Source organism: Anser cygnoides, chromosome 3 (genome assembly GCF_040182565.1).
Source record: "Anser cygnoides isolate HZ-2024a breed goose chromosome 3, Taihu_goose_T2T_genome, whole genome shotgun sequence".
In the NCBI taxonomy this organism is placed as follows: Eukaryota; Metazoa; Chordata; class Aves; order Anseriformes; family Anatidae; genus Anser; species Anser cygnoides.
Window position 1 is genome coordinate 90,159,251 of NC_089875.1, and position 22,981 is coordinate 90,182,231.

A 22,981-nucleotide genomic window follows, 5' to 3' on the forward strand; every position below is an offset into this window, starting at 1 on the left:
ATCTCAGGACTCTGTCACTACAATAATTACATGAAAGTGTGTTCTCAGAAGCATCTTTCCAAAATATTTCTACATGATTTTTACTAGTAATCAGATTTTCAATAATGTAAGTATCTATGTACTCACATACCATTCATAGACATGCATGCATTAAGCTCTCTTTTCTTTCTACAGTTTTTGGGAAATTTCCTGCATTTGATTATGGGGGCTAATTTTTTTTTTCAGACTTTGTCATTTTCTCGTAATAAATATTCCAGAAATAAAAGAGCTGAAGAAGATACATGTGGGCAAGATGAACAGGACAGAAAGAAAACCCTGCACTTCTTTTTACAAGCTTTACCTTCACATCTTTTAGGGCAGAAAAATTAAATTCAGAATGAAAAATCTCCTGAGGAGACAGGTACTGTTTTTCAATAGAAACTGACTGATTTTGTCTCACCTCAGTAATTTAATGATTCATAATTCCAGCACATATTGCAGCTCAACTAGTAAGATAATTATTCGTCACAAAATATTGAAGAATAAAAGAAGAGACATTTTATATGGTTAGCTGAGATGCTTTATTCAGGACAGACACTGAAAGTTCCTTCTGTGCTGGCAGTGAACGCAGACAGACATCACTGGCAAGGAAAGTTAGACCACATGGGACCAGAGTAACCATGCACAGGTGTCTCTCTAGTGACCAGAAGAAATCTGGAGCTCACAAGTTAGATGGACCAGTTCATTTCCTGCAGTTAGATGGGAGGAATCCCACCCACAGCGGGTCTAAAGCATCTAAAGCAGAACTGCAGCAGGACACCGAGACTTCACCTTGAGCAGAGCCTGCACAGGCAAGGAATGACCCCAGGAGCATCCCAGCCCAGATGCCTGCTTCTGTACTGCCATCTGCTTGGGAGCATCTCTTTGAAGATGGAAAGGGTTTAACAAAACGTACAGCTGGTTCCAACAAGTAGCACTGCTAAAAAGCTTAAGAGTTGTATGCTTCTGTTTGTAGTTAGAACAGTAAATCTGGAGTAAAGCCTCTGAAGTCAAGACAACTAAAACAGACAGGCTTATATTTTTCAGCATAACATATGGAAATAAAGCTCTCCTCTTGCACTGGTAATGAAAATTACATCTGTTAACTCACCAGGCACAGCACTTCAAAAGTATCCTACCAAGCTCTATAATGAAACACTGTCTTGCTGTCAAAACTCATTTTAAGACTGTACAGTGAGATAATGGAATTTTTCCCAAATGGGGAAAAATACCACATAGTAAGAAATAAGGTAAATGCAAAAGTCTGTACCAAATACATTTCTTTCTCTGTGTGTTTACCTATAAACAGGAACTGACTACAATTTCATCCTTCTCTGTTGACTTTCTCTTTTGAAAAACAAGTCAGAAGGAAAAGTCAGGGAGAGGGGAAATAAACAGGCTCTTTTTTTTTTTCCAGCCATGAGCAGGCATGTGATGACACAGGGAGAAAAGGTACCCATTAAAATCTGGACTTATATAACCAAACTTTAGGTACAAAACACTAGATTGAAATCGATTCTGCATTTGCTTCAACTGCAGGTCTTTGTATACACATTGCCAAGAACATATGATTCACATATTTCAACACTCTCAGACTTCCTCGCCAAGTATTCTGGAATATATTAAATAGGAGCAACAGCCTTAGTTACTACATCTGTCAAATATTACCTCAGAATTAATTCATTTAAGAATATTACCGCTTATTAAATAAGTTTTATTCCCTAAGAAGCAGACAGGATTCCCTACAAGAACTCCCAGAAACATTATAAATCTTCAAAGTCAAGACGCTGAGAAAATAAGCTTGTTTTGTCTCATTGTAGCAGTGAATAGTGCTCTTACAGCATTATTTTAATATACTTGCGAGGACTGTCTTTGTTTTCTTCTTTACAAGTCTGCAATCACCATTTACAGATCTCATTTATTTTTCTGTAGCTTTTTCCTATCGTGAACAAAGCAACATGGGCTGTTCCCCTGATTTTTAATTCCTTGATACTTTGTATAGTATCTTATTTTATATATACTAGTTTTTATATTGCAAAAGATCTTTCCTCTCTGTAACTTGGTGACAAAATTGCCCGTTTTATCTTTCTTGATGTAAAAGACAGAGACAATAAAAGTTTACACTGCCATGGCAGTGCATCAGGATGTCTGAGCAGTAACGAAACCCAAATTCCGGTGCACATATCCATGTTAATGAAAACTGAATTGACACAAAGTTTCTGGAAGGTCAGTGCTAAAATAATGCTAACAATTTACTTCAGTTCCATCAATTCCTTCTCTAAAAGGGCACTTCTCAATACAAATATGAGCAAGGCAGCTTTTAACAGCACCTATTAGGAACTTACCGTGAAAACATTTTATCTTCGCTGATACACCCCTCAACTGAATGGTATTACTATCCTTGTTTTGGCACTCCTAACATGAGAGAGAAAAAGGCCATCTCAAGCACTTCTCCTGACCACACCAGCCACCCTCACGAGCACCTAGACAAGGAAGCTACTGTCTCCTCTGGAAAATACGACAGCTGAAACCAGCTACTCATTACCCACCTTGTGCTACCAGCCAAGTACGCACCGGGCAGTACATAAGTCTACCCTAACTACATGAACAAAAAAAAACACCACAGGTTAGGTCCAAACTGTGCCTGACCACTCCTCTCCCACCCCTATGACACATCCCAAGCATTCAAGAAACATAGAAAGGGGCCTCAAGGAATGTATTGTTTCCTTAGGGCTGTGGTAAGGCAAGTTGGCAAATTTAGATTGAGCTCAGTACATGGTTCCCTATTTTATTTATTGCACGCTTGAAGTGTTCTAAAAATTTTTCAGTTTGGTAATCACAGCATCTGTCTCTTACTACCGTTAAGGTGATTACAGAATTCAATTTTGTAGAAGACTGTTGAAACATAAGGATGCATTAAGACTGAGCAAATTATATTAAGGAATTTGCTAATTTAACCTGTTTTGTTTTGTTTTTAACTGAATTATCTATGCCACCTAATTTATGGTTTGCACAGATAGGTTTCAATCCAGTAGTCTTCATAATGTTGACATGCTCGTCATCACTGATTACACATCTATCAAATACTTCAAGATTATTTCATCAGATATAAAATTTATTTGAGATCAGAATCTAAAACCACTGGATTTAGGGATTCTTAAAGGTGTTAAAAAAATTAAGAATTTGATTAAAAAAAAAATCCTGACAGAAGTACGGAATTCTTTAGATCAGATTTTCAAGATAAGCATCCACGACTATAAATTGACAATTCCTGCTCAATAAACAACTGTATTATACATTCCTCTTGACTAATTAATTATGTACTTTCACTGGAGGTGCATTTACAAATCCTTAAGATGAGAGTGTATGAATACAGGTGATGTTTTTACATAAAATTTACTATTTCTCAGTTATTACTTTGCACAATTATTCAGCTCTAATTAGCCTTCACAGTGTGTCTGAAGTAGGGATGTAGGTATCAGCCAGTAGGAAGAAAAGAAAACATACAAAGCCAAGTTCTGGGCTCAAGTTTTATGACAGTTTGTGCTGATGCTGGAAGTCAGCTCACATATCCTGTAATTACTTGTAACAAGCTGCAGAGCACTTAATTTGAAAACTCCTTGGCTTATTGGTCAGCAAATACATTCATCTGAGAAAGTGAAAATGGCCAAGATCACATACAAAATACATCATCTCATCAACATTAGCTGCTGAAAAGTCACAGGCAGTCAACATTTTTCTTAGGAGGGAAGGAAAGAAATACTTACTACTGGAAGAACAAGAGTCCCAAAGGAATCTAAATGAAAAGAAAAAGAAATACGACAGTGTCACAAAGCTTATAAAAACGAACAAAATGTCCATGTTATCAGGTTAATTAGCAGAGCAGTGTTCCTCCCCTGTTCCCCCACTGCCCGTAATACCCATTGGACAACAGAACCCCCTTGATGCGGTTCCTCCAGGGCCTGGTACACGCAGACAGCCCAGTAAACCAACATGAACTGGTGCAATGGGCTTGCCAGCACACAGTTGACTGCTGCCAAACAACACCTGGAAAGAAAACTGTAAAATAAATACCCTGGAGCAACTGCTGCGCTGGTCAGCATTGTACATGTGGGTGTACATTTCTCATTCTCTGTGCGGGAAGCAACTGGGGGAAGCGAGGATCCGGGATCAGCTACTGGGATAGACTGGGCTTCGAAGACCAGTTTGCTGGTGGGATTCACAGTGAGCGCACACGTGTGTGCTGATGTGTGCAAAGGGGTCCAAGCACCAGCGACTGGAGCGAGGCTGTGGCCAGGGGGTTTCACACGCCCAGATACCAGGAACTGGGGAGACCACGATCCAGTGCCAGCTACTGGACAGACTCTTTATGCCCTGCTACTGCAGAGATCCATACTGTGGTCGGGTATATATATTCCCACTAACCAGAATCCTTCAGCCTGATCAGCCAGAGGTAAGGTGACTGGGGCTGTTTGCGTGAATGCTGAGCGTGCCTGTGTTGGTCTGTGCGACCACCTGCTGGATGTACACACCACATACGCGTACCCCTGTGTCTGTGTGCCTACTGGGAACATGTGCTCAGCCCCACTACTGGCTGGACCTGGGGCACGGAGCCCCTGCCAGCCTGCTGGATTTAGCAGCTCCCTAACAATCACTACTGTCCCAAAACTGCTAAAAGGACCAGACAGAACAGCACAGCCCAGAAAAACTGAAATGCAATGCTCCGCTTAAATAATGGTCTGCAGGTGCCAACAGAGTCCCAGCTGAGAGCTACCTGAACAAAGAGGATATGGTTTGGCATCGCTCTCCTTGAAAACAAATCCCCTCTCGGGTACGGCTGGTCCAGGACCAAAGCATACCTCTGCTCCTGCAAAGAAGCTGACTCTGCAGCTCCTTCACATGTAAGAGAAACCTGGGGTATTTTGTATTAATCTCTTCTTCAGTTAAGTAGCTGACTACTTTTCATAGTCATTTTTATCAAGACAACTTTTCCAGAAGGAAAAATAAAAATAAAATTAATTTTAAAAATACTTTAAACTGCATGCTATTAATGAAAGGCAAAGAGTGAAAAATTCCTTAATCCTGGGCATTCCCTCTAGAGGTAATGACCTCCCTGGTGTTTTCAGTGCTATGGGGAAAGGAGGGGAGGAGAGGGGAGGGGAGGGGAGGGGAGGGGAGGCCAAAACAAAAGAAAGCCAATGTGACAGTTTGTCCGTGCTGAGCCACTACCTCTACAGCAACTAAAGCTGCTTCTTCACTGGGCTCTGGCCCTCAGCCTCCTCTTCGCCAGATACATCCCTTCTGCCCCTTTCCTCTCTGCATGGTTGACAGAAGATGTGCAATTTAGCCTTGCAAAAGGATCAACTCCAGAGCAGTCCTACAGCAATAGCACTTCCCTGTTTGGTGGGAGCAGACGTCCGTGCTCTCCACTTGAACTTTTCCCTTTACATTCACATACACTGAAACACCTTTGCTATCTATTCAGGCTTCTATTCCACCCGAGTTATTATTTTCTGTTGATTCTGCAGATCAGATCAAGGTCAAAATTTACAAAACCCTGCACGGTATTTACCACCCTTAAGCAACAGAGCACAAAGAATTAACCATCCTCGCTCCATTACAGCACCTTGGGAACAAGTAACTAGCATATTAACGTGCATGAGTTAATATAACTTAAAAATTTAACTACTTCAGATAATGTGGCCTCAAATTTTCTCACAATCCAAATAAATGTGCTGTTAAGATCCTAGATAACATAACATCCTGGAGCCGTTAAGTGCCACAGCTTTTATTTCAATTGTGTAATGTGCTTTCTTTTGCTGATTTTAATGGTGTTGCCTCTCAGTATCACTACCTCTCATATCTCAACATTACCAGCGCTTTACAGGCTTTTTTGGCTGAGGTTGGAAAAGAGTGGCACCTCGTGGCTGATAAAATCTACAGCCACTATTATTCAGCCATATTTGACCGTTTTAAAGGCACAGACATACTTTAACAATTTTCTAACTAGTGCCATAAAATTTAAATGGGTACTGCAGCCCCTGCAGGATTTGCTTTTCATGGGTATCCACCAGAACTGCTTCGGAATTTCCACTCAGTTACACCTTTTTATAACTCCTATGAAGAGAGAGACTGACACCTATTTTTATCGTGAACATAAAAGCATTCAAAGATGAAGCAATTATTTGACATTTTAACTCCAATAAATGTTAATTAAAAAAAAAAGCCATTCCTCTGACAGTGGCAAGTAGAATGAAGTCTAGATGGTCTGAAAGCAGTATGTTCCTGCTGCTGTCAGAGTGCTAAAGGAAAAGTCCCACTCAGCATGTACCATCTAGCCAAATTACATCCTGGGTTAAACCAAATGACTCACATCCTGCAAATGATGTTTGTGGGTAGCGCACTTTAGTACTTTATTCTGGTATCCAACGGTTTAACAAGGATGGATGGCATCTGGCCCTAAGCGACACGGCTCTTTCCACAGCATGTTACTGTTGAAGCCACAGTTTTTTCCTACCATCCCTCTGTCCTCTTCACTCGAGAAGCAGCCCATGCAGTTGTTGACTCTCAGCAACCCCACTGGCCTTCCAGGTTTTCCAGCCGGGAGTCTCAGGCAAAATACACACGTTTTTTCCCACCAGCAAGCAGAGCGGGCACTCTGGCCCACCGCACAAAGGCAAGGAACCCCAGACACAGCTAAGCTTGCTTGGCACATGGGGCTGCTGGAGAGCCACTAGCTGCAGAAGAGGAATTGCACAGTGCTGCAGAATACCCAATGTGCAGGTAATGTAAATCCCACTCACCTAATAACACATTTATTCCCAACACCTACCCAAAGAACTCTGTGCCTATTAAGAAGGCACAACATTTCACCTAAAGGAAGCTTGTGTCATCCTAACTCATGAGAATTAGTTAACCAGTGTCCTGGTTTCAGCTAGGATAGAGTTAATTTTCCTCCTAGTGGCTGGTGTGGTGCTGCGTTTTGGATTTAGGGTGAGAATGGTGTCGATAACACACTGATGTTTTAATTGTTGCAGAGCAGTGCTTACACTAAGCCAAGGACTTTTCAGCTTCTCGCTCTGTCCTGCCAGCGAGCAGGCTGGGGGTGCAGCAGGAGCTGGGAGGGGACAGACCCAGGACAGTTGACCCAAACTGGCCAAAGGGTTGTCCCATACGATATGGCATCACGCTGAACAATTAATATGGGGGGTCTGGCCGGGTTGGGGGGACCGCTGCTTGGGGACAGTCTGGGCATTGGTCAGCAGTTGGTGACCTTTCTGAAGGGAGTATGGTATTTCACTGGTAAAGGAGGCTGGATGCAGGATAACTAGAAATAATAGAGATGGTATAAAGCTACCTCCTGAACTTTTTCTCAGTTGTATAACAAGAGCGTGACTAACACTTCTCAATTTCCCATCCCTCTACATGAATAATGCTGTGATAAAGCTGAGTTTTGTACAACCACAACCCGGGACATTGTGATACCAGAAAAAAAAAGAAAGAAGACAACAACATAATCTTTGATGCTACTGATAATCAGTTATCAACAAGAGAGGAACTTAGCTTTACTTACAACATGTCTGAGCAGGTATGCACATGGTCAGGTACTGCTACACAAGCTTTAATCTATCCAACACAACTATAGCCGTGGCTATAGCAGTGGCTTCAGTACGTTGTGAGGCACCGAATACAGATCTGATATTCATGCCACAGTGCACACCTCTGGGCTTCTGTTTCCACTGCCACCTGCACCAATGTGCACACACTAGCACACACGTGCTGCAAGGGCAGAGCGCTGTGCTCATTGCTCCGCGCAGCATCGCGCAGCGTGCAAAGCAACCTGACCTTGAACAGAGAAGGCACTTGGCAACTTTCTAACCAGATGGCATCCATCTCGTGATAACAACTAAGGTACAGCCATGATGTAGATGGGGAAGCAGCCGGGGAGGAGGGAGAGTTAAATCACAGCCCCTTCCCCTCTGTGCAACTCAGAAAGCATTTACCTCCTGTAGAAAGCAGCGTTAGGGAGCTGCCTGGCTCCCATGATAAAGCCCAGAGCATTGTCTCATTCCCAGCCAGTGAAAAATCATAAAACAGGCTCTGGGGCATTAGGTAATCTCCCAGTTCATGCCACTACGTAATTATTTTGTTAGGAACTAAGCAGCCTTGGCAGATCGGGAACTCTTTGGTGTTGTAGCGAGTCTCCCCGTCCTGCAAGATTTTCCCATGTTCTCAGAGCTTCTGAGCCACCTCCTGCAGCTCCACTCAGCTGCGCCCAGAGGTGGCTACAGACATCCTCAAACGAGAGCAGCAGGCAAAACATTTCCTTTATGTCACTGCTGAATTGCTGAAACGCACCACATTTTTCCATCCGCTTGATGAATTACAGTTATATTTAATGGTACAGCATTCCCATCCCTTTAGGAGCTAACCACGGCCCAACCGCCAGCAGGCAGCTTTGCCCTGCTGGAACCCCTGCCACCATGCAGCTGGACACTTGAACCCACATGCAACATGTAGTGCCTCCATGTGAGTTACACACAGCAGCAGTCGGGTCCACCGTACCTCAAACAGGGACAGTTATCTCCCTCCTTCAGCACATCCCTGTGAGGGCTGACTTCAGGCATTAAATGCAGCTCCCAGCAATTGCAGGTGGCTAACTCCAGGTGCAGTAGGCTTAGCAAGGAGCCCACAACGATTACTCCACCTGCACCAAGCACCACAGAGAAGAGGACACCTCCTCCTGGCTCCCCACCTCTGCTCTCTGTAGCAGAGCCCTAACTGGCATTGCTGCCACATGCCATGGAAAGAAAGACTTGAAGCAAGCACAGGTCCCTGCTGCTGCGTGGGCTTTGCTGAAGACAACTCCCAGGTGGGAGCCATGCCCTAGATGAAGAGGGAGGCAGGAAAAATTCAGTGGTCCATTCCAGACTAATCTTGAGGAAAGGAGGGGGAGGGGGGTCATATGACATTTCAAGAAAAGGTGTCCTTCCTCATCACTCACAAAATGGCTACGGAGCTGGTGAAGGGCCTGGAGCACAAGTCCTGTGAGGAGCGGCTGAGGGAACTGGGGTTGTTTAGTCTGGAGAAGAGGAGGCTCAGGGGAGACCTTATTGCTCTCTGCAGCTACCTGAAAGGAAGGTGTGGGGAGCTGGGGGTCGGCCTCTTCTTGCAGATAACCAGTGACAGGACTAGAGGGAATGCCAGTTATGCCAGGGGAGGTTCAGGCTGGAAATGAGGAGACATTTCTTCTCAGAAGGAGCATTCAGGCATTGGGACGGGTTGCCCAGGGAGGTGGTGGAGTCACCGTCCCTGGGGGTGTTCAAGGAAAGGTTGGACATGGTGCTTAGGGACATGGTTTAGTGGGTGACATTGGTGGTACGGGGACAACTGGATCAGATGATCTTGGAGGTCTTTTCCTACCTTAATGATTCTGTGATTCTATAAAATCACTTGACACATAGAATTCCTGAAACTTGTGGTATATTCATTCAATAAATACTGCACTGAAGTATTTATATGCAAATACTACGGAAACAACACCCACATTGTCCAGCCTCCTTTTCCTCAAAGCCCTTGGCATTTAGGACAATCCAGCAGAAGAAGAACTAAAGGCTGCAGGGTAGTGAGATGTAGTGAGATGTCACCAGCATGGATGGCAGTGGGAAATGAAATCATCTTTTTAACATATGTAGGCAACATAACATTTTTAGAGGTCTAATAGTCCTTTTAGCAAAGCAGATAGGTAGAACACGAGGAAATGGCACAAAGTCACACCAGGGGATTTTCAGACTGGACATTAGGAAAAGTTTCTTTACCATGAGGATGGGTCAGAAACTGGAACAGGCTTCCTAATGAGGTGGTTGATGCCCCGTGCCTGTCAGTTTTCAGGAGACATTTCACAATACCCTCAGTAATATGCTTTAACTTCTGGTTAGCTCTGAAGTGGTCAGGCGGTTTGGACTAGATCATCTTTGATCCCCACAAACAACAGCATCTTACATCCTTCCCATCTGATTGGCCCGATCAAAACCCAAAAAACTTATGCTACCTGTTCTTGAGCTGGCCGTACCAGCACTGGGCCTAGATGTAAGTGTTCCTTCAGAGAGGTTTTTCAAAAGATAACAGATGTATGTTCTCAGTGATTTGTTCCAAATAATCTCAGCACTACGTGGCGTTTCCCCTGAATCACCTGCCAGAGGTTGCGGTCTGAGTCTATGTGCCCTACAGATCTCCCGATCTGCTCTCCGCCACACAGCCTGGCCCCAGTTATATCTATACGGACATAAACACTCCTGTTTCAGCTTCCACTCCCAAAAAAGGATCGAGGTTCCAGAAAAGTGACTTTATGACTTGGCATAATCAACTACAACTCGTGCCAATATAAATGAGCACAACAGCAGTTAAGCCAGCAACTCGTTTACACAAATTCCGGTCTTTACTCTACATCCTAGCTTATTTAGCAGGTATCTATTGCTGCAAACAGACTTTTCACTTAACCTTTTCTACCTACGTCCTCGTTTCTTCTTAGTCCTGCCAGGGAATGCAGGAATATAACTGGAACCACTCCGCACTGATTTACTGAAATGATGTCATGGCTTTCTTCTGGCAGCTGTGTTCACATACCCAAGCTTAGGAAACATTTACAGAAAAGCAGTTTCTTTACAGTGGTAAATGGAATTTTTTTCTCCCAAGGAGTTTATTTAAAAAAAAAAATCATTTTAACATCAGAGAAATAAAAAATAATGTTCTTCGATGTCCTTCCAAATTTTTCTTCCGATCTGAAATATATACTATTTTTGAGGTTTCCAAAAAGGAAAAAAGAAGGAAGTATAAATACCGAGGGCTAAACTGTCCAGGGAGTGAAAAATATTTTTAGTTCATAAAAGACGGCCTACAAACCTGTTGAGTTTGCAGGTTTCCTTAAACGTGTTACACACCTCATCTATTACCCTAAATTAGCACCAAAATTATCACTGGTTAGTTACGCAAGCAGCCCAAAACACACAGACTGAGCCACTGCTGTTAAATTATGGCTAAATTTGGGCCAGACATTAGATGGAGGTACAACACCGCACTCATACAGATGCATTATGGATTGCTGGTGGACATCAGGACAGACATTCAGGACAGACGGAGAGGTCCTCCTCATTTCTTTCTAGACTTAGGGCCTAATTCAGATATTTAACTCTCTGCTCAGTTTTCTGAAGTAAAACAGCCAACTCTGTAGATGCTACTATTATTATCACTTTCAGCCGAGTGGTCAGAGAGAGGCCAGTTGCAAGAACACAATATTTAAAACCCTCTGCGGTTTATCTGAAACGCTGCATGCTGGGTAGGAAAAGGGAACAGCTTCATATTTCTAAAACTAAATCATCTCTTTAGTGAAAGGGCTTCTTACAGCTACCCAGCAGCTACCATCCCAGGCACTGAAACACAAGTACAGGCTCCTTCCAACTCCTTCCCGAGACGAGCCTGTAAGAGCCATCCACAGACTTTTTGTCACGCACGCTCCATATCTGAGCCTGTCGCTGCCGACCACGTCCAAACAACTTTATTCCCAGGTATTATCTATTTACAGCTGTTAGTCAGGAAGACAAGTTTTGAATATTACAGAGGAAGCTTTGTTGATGTCAGATCCAGTCTATGAAACCACGCAGCCAGTTCAGATTAATCTCAGACCCAAGCCTTTACGCAACTAAATGGGAAATTAATCTCATTCATTTACTCTTCCCTTGGCAATTATACACAAATATGCAAACACAAGGGCGTCTGCATGCCCAGCTTTCAAGGCACTGTTGGACATCATTATTTCATGGACACCACAATGGATAATAAACACAAAGCCACTATTGCTGCAATTTAGAACAGCTGCAGTCCTTACTCTGATTTAAAACAGAGGGAAATCATAACAGGACAAACTGTGGCCAAGCCTGTCTACGCCAGAGGCTTGGTGGTATTACTACCACCCTCGTGCCATTAATTGCTGCAACTGGAGTAAAATTTCAAAGTCAGGTCACCTTTCAAACTCATTCAGTGAAAAAGAAAACACTCAAGTACTATTTAAGCTTCCTCTAAGAGGCAGTGAAAAGAAGAGGGTTTCTTTTTACATTGGTTTTCTTCCATTTTCTGGAAGGCATTCAGAGTCTGTGAGGACAAACCCACATCATTTTTCTGAGACCACGAAATTATTTAGATATATAAAAATATTACCAGAGACTTCTTTCATCAATAAATGAAGGCAATACAATTCCCTTACCCTTTAAAACAAACAGCTGGGCCTCACAGCTGCACCTCCAGGAAACTGGAGAAGTTGGGGATAAGGGGTCAGTCACTCTGGCCACATTTTCTGTGCAAATACTTATTTGGACTGCAGTAAATCTGGATGAACCAGTGTCATCTCTTCCCAGGAGCTATTCAAACTCTGCAGGCAGGATCTCACCTCTGCCTTCACGAGCAAGTAGCCAAGGACAGCATGGGAACCAGCACCACTGCCAGTGCAGTCAAGAGTCATTTGAAAAGAGAAGTCACCTGTGTACAACCCATGAATTTCCCAACTGTTTCCTACTTCTGCAGGTGTTTCTATACTCCTCAGCACTTCAGCTTGGTTTTTTTTTTCTGCTTAGACACTAAGGACATCACCCTAGACCCATTTTAAGACCTACTCTCAGCTCCCACCCCTTTCTCTTTAAGACTACCTTCTATCTACCTGAAGGCTAATAACCAGATGCGTAGGACACTCCAATCTCTCCTCAAACATTTTCCAGAACATGAAAGAGACTCCCAAGGGTCAAATCAGAAGTTTATTTAGCTCAAAGTCCATTCTCCATCAATGAACAAGGACAGACATCTGAAAAGAATAAAAACCACAAGCACATGATGACCCTTCCTTGGGTACTCTGCCAGCCTATGTAATTTGAGGCTCAGGACCTGAAAAGCCAAAATGAATATCTTTATACCAGACCAGCCCTTGATCGACTTTTGTCTCATGAATCTGTGCAATCACATTTTCCATCCACAACACCTGGGACATGGAGCTCCACAATTTACTTCCACCTCGTGTGAAGGCCCACCTTCTTCAGTATGCTTTGAGCTCGTCTCCTTGAGAGATCTCTGATCTTCTCAGCTCTCCCCTAACATTTCTCCAGTTGTTTCATGTACCTCCTTTAAGAGCACCCAAAACCACACAGCATTCCCCAGGGTGACTAATTAGAGCTGTGAAGATTACTAAAATACTTTCTCATAGCTTACAGAAAACATTTCTGTTATACATTTTAGTACAGTTCTTGCCTTCTTTTTTTGAGCACCACAGTATTACTTGAAAGCTTTCACCTAAGTGTCCCTTCAAACCACCCCCCACACACACTCCCCTTCTGCAGGACTGCTGCTGCCCTATCAGTAAACTCTCACTCTTTTACTCCTCAGCAAGGACAGAACACTATAGTTGCCCTACTGAACCACATTCTAGTTCTTCCACTAATCATTTCCCAAATTGTCAAAATGAGTTTGACGTATAATCCTGCTTCCCAGCACCCCTGCCACCCCCTCACCAGCTTAAGAAGCATTCCTCCTTTTGTCACCTGTATCACTACTATTGAACAGTGCAGTTCCAAGCCAACCTAATTCCACTTTGAGAGCGAACCACTTAGACCTACTTTGTCAGTACTATTTTTCAATCAGACACAAATGCATGTTTTCAGAGCTCTATGCTGTCCCTGCCCCGCCCAGCCGTTTTACCAAAATGTCACACCACACAGTGTCAAAAACCTTTCTAAAGTCAAGATATGGCCCCATCCTGCAGACAGTTGTATTGGACCTAAATGCCTACTTCACCAAAGTGCTCTTTGACCTGTTTGTCCCTTTTGCTGCCTTACTTCCTCGCCCTTGTGCACTGCAGCTCGTTGTGTTATGGGCTGGCTCACAGCTGATCCTCTTAGCGAAGACTGAACGTGTATCTGCCTCTCAGCATCACCGAACAGTGCCCTGCTCATCTCAGCCAGGAACAAGCCACGCTCTTTGCCAATCTTCCTAACACAGTATTTAAAAATCCTGCCTTATTACCCTTCACTTTCTTTCCTACTCATGGTTTGACCTTTCCCATTTTGTCCCTTCTTACCCATGCTACTCATTTATGCTCCGCCTTTGTAATCTGATCTCATTTTCAGTTTATACACACTTTTTTCCCTTTTTTTCTGCTATTTTTTGGTCAGTAGGAAGATTGTGTTTAGTTACTCTATTTCTAATTCTTATGCTGTGTTAGGGTAATGTGCACACATCCCTTTAATATGAACCCCTCAAGAGATTTCTCCTATTTCTTCTTGTTTCTGGTAGTACCTCTCCTCCCAAATTCCATTGTTTACTGGCATCACTTTCCTTTCTTTCCAAATTCACAGCCTTTACTTTGTGGGTTTTGTTTGGTTGTTTTGTTTTGTTTTGTTTTGCTCCCTTTCCTAAAAGCTGTAAAGCCCTTTCAGCTCACACAAGCAATGGTCAATCCCACACTAACACGTTACTGTTCACTTCTCTGTAAAGAAATGCCCCACTGCCATCATTCCTGCTATGGCCAAGTTATTCCATCCCGTTTCGTTCCCAAGTTCCCATGAAACAGTCTGCAGCACTTGGTCTGCCTCACTGTCCTTGGCTGGGTATCAGTGAAGGATGTGGTGACCAGAATGACTTCAGGCAAACACATAAAGCCACAGAAGGACTCTCTCCCTCAAGCCTCAAACACCACACAACCAATAACATAAAGCTCAAGAATTGGATGGGATTGGTACTTCCATTTCTCTGCGATCTACTTAATGGGTTTGTTATTAGTAAACTAGGATGGATTCAACAACAGCCATGGAAACCTGTGTTTTTTCTTGCATGTATTCCAGAGAGATGAAAGCCCATAAGAGAGCGCCCTCTTCTCTACTAGCTCCCTTGCCTCTGCATCCAGTCAACACCTCCTTCCCCCTTGTTCCGATTTTGCATCAGTTACCTGTGTGTGATGAATATTTGACAACTTACTTTTCATGTGGAGTATTTCACAAATGTTTAGAGGTGGAGAGCATGCATGTGAAAACATGGTGCTCCTGCTCGCTTGCTGTTTCACTTTTCATGCTTTCAGGCAGAATTACAAAGAAAGGAGTTGTCCCACTGAACTTTCAGCAAAATCCTTTACCCCACAGTCCTATATTTTCAGGACAGATTCTGTAGTCACCAATGAGCCAGTCATTTCATCCTGAAATAAGGCACAGAGGCAACTTAACAAAAGGGACTGGCATGCCTAGGCCGTTCATTCTCGTTTAGCTGTTACTTTACAACTTACTATCCCTTGTGTTTTTCACTGTTTCACATACTAACATGGTCGGAACCATATTATTAAGCATGCAAAACATGCCTGCTGGTAAAAGCAGAATTTCCATTGTCTATATGGATGATCACTACATGTCCGTACTTGACAAACATTCTCCCAAAGTCTGTCATGTTTCGTAAATCCTGGCTGAGTGTTTACCACGCTCTACTTCAGAGTTCCCTCTGTTAACAAGCAAGTTTACTGCACTGTAGAAGAAATATAGAAAAACAGAGCAAACTAATTAACATTTACAAGCAATTTACAGGGAACCCAAATTATTTTAAACCCGATTATAGAGTTCTCAGAATACTTCTCACTCACCATGCCTTAAATACATTGCATAGTGCATTACGTACCAGCTTTAATCAAACCTTACTCTTAAGAATTAAAATTGTTCAAGAAGTTAGGTAAATGATGACACCTCATTATACTTGAAAGCCTTTCTTTAATTAGTTTTTTCAACTTGTATGTTTCTTAATTTTTCCAAATCATTCCAGCACCCATAAAGAAAGCAGACTGTTCAGAGGCTCTCTCAGTTAAGGTATAAGGTTTTCTCACACACTAACACATACTGCAATGCCTAGGTAGCAAATCTGGCAAGTCAACACTTCTTGCCAATTCAAATTACATCTTTACTGATCAATTACTGGTATTGGTATAGGCTGGTTCTGGTAAGAACCACCCTTCACTGTAATCACTGAAAATCAAGCCATTCATGCATAGAATTTAACTTGCCTGTCTGTTATTCCCATCATTTTTATTTGTTGACCCAGAAAACCCAACAGCTCGGATTGCATGAAAGCCATTGTTTTCTTCTGCAGTCATTTTCTATCAGCGTGAGGATCTTTCTGATATTGCATCCCCACAGAAAATGTGTCAAGGCTTGATATGGCACACAGAAGCAGCTTTAATTACTGCTTTTGTGTTTTCCTTGAGTCCACTGTAGATAATGGAAGCCTATTCTCTCCTGGTTACACACTGACAACTTTTGCTGCATTTGTTTACACAGAGTTTATCTGTAGCAGTAACACACTGCTTGCAGACATTCAGTGGGTCTCTCTTCATTACAATTAATCAACTTAATTTCTGTACCAAAACATTGGTCTTCAAGCTACCTCCCTTGCTATACTTGGATTCTGCTATGCTGAGCCAAGCTTTAAGTATCTGCACTTGTTTAAATGCACATGCACACACACATTCTCACTTAGGCCAAAGAATATAAACTTGCCACTTATTAATAAATATAATTAATAATTATATTTTTTCTATATATGTTAATAATTACTTATGTGTTGTGTAATAATTACTAATTCTATTCCCTTAGTTAGTTGCAAAGCAGGGAAGAGGATATGAACCAAGTTCCATTCCTGCAGTCTTTCTCTAAAGGTCAGTTTTCCAAAAATTGCTCAGAATCAAAAGTCCCCTTCTTGTAATGTTAAACCAGTGAATGTTTGATCAACCATTACAGTGTAAGCACTCTATTTTTAATATAAAGCAAGAGTTACGTTATATAAAGAAGAAAATAGCTGTGCCTCTCATTCAACAAGATTGTTTTATGGAACTAACTCAGAAATTTAAACACAATCACATGCACCACGCTGAGCTGCTGCTAGAGTACCAGAGCACATCTTTTAAGCAACCACAGATGCACTTTGTCAGACAGGTACTTAAAAGCTCTCATGCTTAGGTACTTGGCTGAACTCAGCCTGCAAGACTAAACAAATAAAAAAAGTTGTCCTCAGCCTGTCCTCCAGCCTCGGCCTTTAATTCCCAACTCTGAACCATCCCAGTTCCACCAGCACAAATGTTTGCACGCCAAACCAGGGAAGCTGTCTGCCTAAAAAAGTGTTCAACAAAATAAAACTATTTCAGATAGGTTTTTCAAAGCAGTAAGCCACCTGCTTTTGCTGCCGCCCCGCAAGGAAAAATACAGAGCACAATTCAGCCAGCTTTGGCAACACTGCCACTGAATGCTGTGCTCTAACCAAGGCAGGCAATCAGTCTCAGCTGCCTGGATATTTACCACAGTCAAGAACTGCAGGTACACCCTGCCTCCTTTAATCCTTATTTTGCACAGACACGTGGTAGAAACACTTCCCAAGCTCATGTGCACCACAGGAATACTAATACCTCTGTATCAGCCACTCTGTGTAACCTAACAGGCCCAAATGACAGATAAAGCAACATTTTCTGGGCACTAATATATGCAGCAGTGATGTCATTTAAAGAAGATTCTGTGTGCCTGGAGATATTTGGATTTTTGCCTTCAACTGCAGCAGCTGGCCTAATAAAACCTCCCCGGGCCTTGCTTCAGTTAAATTCTTAGACTAGCATAACTACAGCACTATTGCTACACATTTTACCTTAAGACCATTTTATTCTTCAGAAAACAAGCTAAACATTTAAAGTCTTATTCTGACAAAATGCCTTCCCTCTGAGTAACTCTATTCACAATTGATCCTGTAGCATCTGAGGATACACACCCTCAACACCACATCCTCTGTTACAGGGCAGTTCCCTTACTCCTGACCCCTAACACTTCTGCTTACATACTTGTTCACAGAGAAAAAATGACTAACAAATTATATCACTTGATTTCTAAAGAATGGATGTTCACATATTAATTTTTTTTTTCACAAGCAGAAATACACTGTATGCTCAGTACCATTTTTTTTGCTGTTCCATTCATCAAATTAAAAAAAAATCAAATATATATATTTAAAAATTACATAGAATGTTGAGGATTAACATTAAGTGTAAACAGTATACACATTTTAAGTAACACACTTGCCACACCTTGAATACAATGTTCAGTTTTGGGCCCCTGTCAACCAGAAGGACATTGAGGTGCTGGAGTGTTTCCAAACAAGCGAACAAAGCTGGTAAAAGGTCTAGAGAACAAGTCTTACAAAGAGCAGCTGAGGGAGCTGGGGTTGTTTAGCCTGGAGAAAAGGAAGCTCAGGGAAGACCTTATCGCGCTCTACATTTACCTTAAAGGAGGCTGTAGTGAGGTGGGGATCAGCCTCTTCTCCCAAGCACCAAGTGTTATGACAAGAGGAAATGGCCTTAAGTTGCTCCAGGGGAGGTTTAGGTTGGATGTTAGGAAAAATTTCTTCACTGAAAGGGTTGTGAAGCATTGGAACAGGCTGCCCAGGGAAGTGGGTGAGTCACCCTCCCTGGAGGTATTCAAAAGTCGTGTAGCTGTGGTGCTTAGGGACAAGGCTTCGTGGTAGACTTGGCAATGCAACATTAACGGTTGGACTTGATGATCTTAGAGGTCTTTTCCAACCTAAATGATTCTATGATTCTATATATTCTTTCCTCTGTCTGATACAGTGCCATGCCTCTTACTGTTCATCTACCATTTCCTCTAACATCAGCAACTCTTAGTTGTCAAGCATCATTCCATAAGCTAAGCAGGTATATAGAAAGCTTCAGCCTTCTATACAGATTGTAAAGAGAGGTAGGCTCTCTTTGAAGCCTTTGAAATGGATGTGTGATGCTTACAATTAAGGCATCTATATTAACTATAATTTCTTAATTGAAATATTAGTTGGCAGCAGCAAGGAGAAAGTTCATTATAGCAGTGTAGATTTTTCTAGGACCTCATACTGTCCCAACTCCACTTTTGGCAAATAAAATGGGTGTCATTTATATTGCTTCATACTAAGAGCACTTTGAAAGCTGGCTTATCCAGACAAAAGATTTTATTTCCCGTGAGGGATGTTCTCAGGGGGTACATTTTTATGCTTCTGTTCACAGCAGGAGTTTACAAAAAGCAGCAGTGACCAGGATATCTCAGTTCTCCAACTACTCAGACCTGCCACAATGTCCTCTAACACCGCCACGGGGGCATAAACTAAATCAGGTTGCTCTAGGGTTTACTTAGCTTTAGTCCCCCAAGCTGACCCACAATTCAGCTCTTGAGCCTTCCACAAACACAAGAAGCTTCCAAGTGACAGTATTTGAAGGTGACTCCCACTTTCTTCTTGAATTCGGGTTCTCCTTTGCTTAGGGCACCAGCAGCAGCTGTGCCCAGATGCTCTATCAAGTTGTTTGTTCCACACTTACCATCCTCTCACGTGCTCCCAGCTTGCACCTTAACAATAAGCCTTTCGGTGAGACAGGCGGCTTCTTCACCATCTTCTTCGGTGGTCTGATGAAACTGACCAGAGTGCCTTCGGGCACCTCAGAAATCCCACAACACTTCACCAACATCTGACTATTTTTAAGGTTTACAGTGAGTTAGGACACCCACACAAACCTCTCATTATCCACCTGCACACACAGCCAGCAGCGCACACGACTGCTTTCCCATTACTGCACCCCACTCGGTAACATAAAAGTTTGCATTTTAGTACCATTTAGGAGCCGCGATACTTTGTGGAAGAAGTGGAAGAGGACAGCTCTAAATCCACGCCGTTACCCTACCTTTCTCAAAGACCATTTCCCTGCTCAGGATGGTCTTGTTGTCTCTGGTCACCTCTCCCCTCACGGTGACCTGCGGCGGGCTGCCCGGCAGCAGAGCCACCCCGATGGTCACGCTTGCTCCGGGCCTGATGTTCCAGGGGACCATCACCAGGAACGTGGGTCTGGAATCACAGAATCATTAAGGTTGGAAAGGACCTCCAAGATCATCTGGTCCAGACATCCCCCTACCACCGATGTCACCCACTGAACCATGTCCCTAAGCACCGCGTCCAACCTTTCCTTGAACACCCCCAGGGACGGAGACTCCACCACCTCCCCGGACAACCCGTCCCAATGCATTTGGTTTGGACAAACCAAACGGGCAGAGGGAGAAAGGGCAGGGAGCGCGGTGCAACCCCCAACAAAACCCCGAGCGCAAGGAACGAGGCGCGGTTCGCGCTCCAGCCCTCCTCCCTCCCGAGCCGCGGACGGGAGCGATGCCCCCCGGGCACCCCCGGGGGCTCCGCGCTCAGGCAGCCCGCGGGGCAGCGCCCCACCGCCGGCCAGCTCCCTGCCTGCCCCCCCGGCCCCACGTACCCGGCCTCGGCATAGCTGCAGAGGAGGAAGATGAGGAGGACGAGGCGGCTCCGCGCCATGTCGCTCCGTCCGCGCTGCCCGGGAGGCGCCTGGCCGGGCGCGGAGGGCGGGGAGAGGCCGCCCGGCCCCGGCCTGACGCACGGCCCGGCGGCGGCGGCGGCAGCCGCAGGAGTGGCCGCAGGGGCGGTCCCGAGGCCGGCACCGGAGGGCTCGGCCCCGCCTGCAGCCCCCGCCCGAGCGGCGGCGGCTCCCCGGGGCCGGGACCGGGGCTCGGGGGGCGCAGGGCAAGGGGGAGCCCGGGCTGGGCGGGCGGTGGGGTGCTGTGCCCGGTGGCTGCAAAGTAAAGTCGGGTCTTAACCCGCTGTCGGGCGCAGAAGAAGCTCGGGTGAGCCTCAGCTGCCGTGGGATGTTACGGTAGCTGTGTGGGCTAGACACGTCTAATGATTCATCTGGAGCCTTTCGCGTTTAGAAATTCAGAAGAAGCCGTCAGAAGCGCCGCCTGGCACTCCCCGTGTCACACGCACCGCACCTGTAGTCCCAGATAGAAACCTCTCTTGATGTTTTGTTCTTACGAAAATGACACGTGAACAGCAAACACCATGAACACACGTAAACACCATCCTCAAACAATCTCTCGGGCAGCCATGCAGTCTTCCCTCATCGCTCACATTTGGTTTTGTTCGCTTCCACGGGTGCCGCCTCTGTAGGCCCCGGAGGGGTGGCGGCACCGCAAGCATGGCTGGTGCCGGGGAGGTCGGCCTTGGCAGCTCCACGCCTGGGAAAGGTGCATGCCGAGGCAGAGTTTGGGAGATGTTTGCTCTTGTTGTTTGTCAGTCCGTAACTCACTGCTCCTGAGAAACAGGCAGGGAAGAGGAACGGTCCCCAACTCTGCCTTTCGTGGAGATAGGGGAAAAAGTGCTTACAAGTAGCTCTGCATCCCGAACACCGCAGCCTGGGGTGGTCAAGCCACTGACAGCACGCACGTTGCCAGTCTCTGACACCAAGACCAGCCGTCACTCCACCACACCTGCCAATGCTGGGTAGTTCTCTCAGTCTCCAAAAGAGGGTGGCCACATGGAAACTTCCTTCCAAGGACGGCCCGTGGACCGTGCTACTCCACAGCAGTACGAGGAATTTTGCAAGAGAGCACTGGCTGGCCAGAGCACAGACGTGCCAAGGACAGCTTGAGGCTGAGACAATGAACTTCCAGTCCCAAGAACATTTGCTGGCACTGTTTGATTCATTAGTATGGATGTGGCCTGAAAGTCCATTAATGAAAACTCTTGCAAATGACACAGATTTTGCCCAGTTGTGCAACAGTATTGTGGAGCCACATTTTTTTTCCCCAAGGGCTAGTTATTTAAATATACTCTTTGCAAATGTATTTGATGTCTTATTCTACTAAAATATTAATAAAGAAATCCTACAGCAGGAAGTAAGAGAAGAAAAGGATTATTAATCTTACAACTTCATCTGTGCTGAATAAATTTAACTCCGATAAGATATGGATAAACAGAAATTAAGTGTTTGATGCCATCCTGCAACAACAGTCAAGCTCCATTTCTTAAAGGTATTTCCAGGCACTCAGAGAGGTTAAGTAAATGCTGGACCATCCCACTACTTGGAGATTTCTGAAGGTCTGATTTACCTGGACATACCCCTTAATTCCCATCCTAATCCTACCTGGAGTTCCCTGTGGTGGAGTCATGCCACGCAACCCCACCGATAGCTATCAGCACAGTATGTAGATGGGTAAATAGGAAACTGTGGAGTGTGAGCAGATACAAGATAAAATAAGGAAATTTTAAGCCACGTTCAGCCCTATAGAGAGTGTACGCTATAATTACAACATGTATCTCAGGCTTCCTCTGCACACACTCTCTCACTGACAACAGCAGAAAAAATAACAATGACTCCGGAGTAATTGGAAAATAAGTATACTTATAGAGCACTGGGCTGAGCTGGTATCCTGTTCATGCTCAGTAAGTATTAAACTCTGTGTTCAGCTGGTCTTGACTTGTGCTTCAGGTAAACGTAATTTATCACACAGCCTTACTGATTACAGGACTGTCCCATCCCCCTGCACTCTGTTAATCTGCTCGTTTCCATTTACGGCTGTGTACACTAGGCTCTCGTTATGCAGTTACATGCCACTACTTAGTTTGATCTAGCTCAGACTGGTAACTCAAACAAAAACAGGCGGCACTTGAGTTTGCAATAAATTGGTCAAATTTAAACATAGGGATGCCTAGATTTGAAAAGCTTTTGCATCCCCACCAGCTTCTGTGGTACTGTACAAAACATCCTCAGCTGAAAAAAAAATCAGTCTGCTCAGAACAGGCAGACAAAAATGATTACTTTACTCTTATTAAATTGCTCGGATATCTGTCTTCAGCTAAACAAAATACCTTAGCCCAAATACACATCATTTTCAAGACTATGGAAGCAACCATTTGGCAATGTCTCGGGGCTAAATGAGGTTTTAAATGCCTGGCTCTGACAAACACCTGGGAGACTAATTTGTGCACAGAACTGGAAGCAAGGAACTGCACAGCAACTTATTGAGAGCACCATGTGAGGAAAATCTGTTTTGGACCAGACTTCTGCATATTAGGA

General features: G+C 44.1%; 1 protein-coding gene across 1 annotated transcript in view; it reads right to left on the bottom strand.

Annotated features, from left to right (window-relative positions):
- Window positions 1–20,685, bottom strand: part of CD109 (CD109 molecule) — an 81,691-nt gene extending 61,006 nt beyond the window's left edge. Inside the window, exons 1-3 of the mRNA XM_048077452.2 lie at window positions 20,366–20,685; window positions 19,790–19,950; window positions 3,786–3,814 (exon numbers count right to left, since the gene is read on the bottom strand). Coding sequence (XP_047933409.2) covers window positions 3,786–3,814; window positions 19,790–19,950; window positions 20,366–20,424 — 249 coding nt within the window. The 5' untranslated portion in view covers window positions 20,425–20,685. The remainder of the gene's footprint in view (window positions 1–3,785; window positions 3,815–19,789; window positions 19,951–20,365) is intronic.
- Window positions 20,686–22,981: the final 2,296 nt, after the last annotated feature.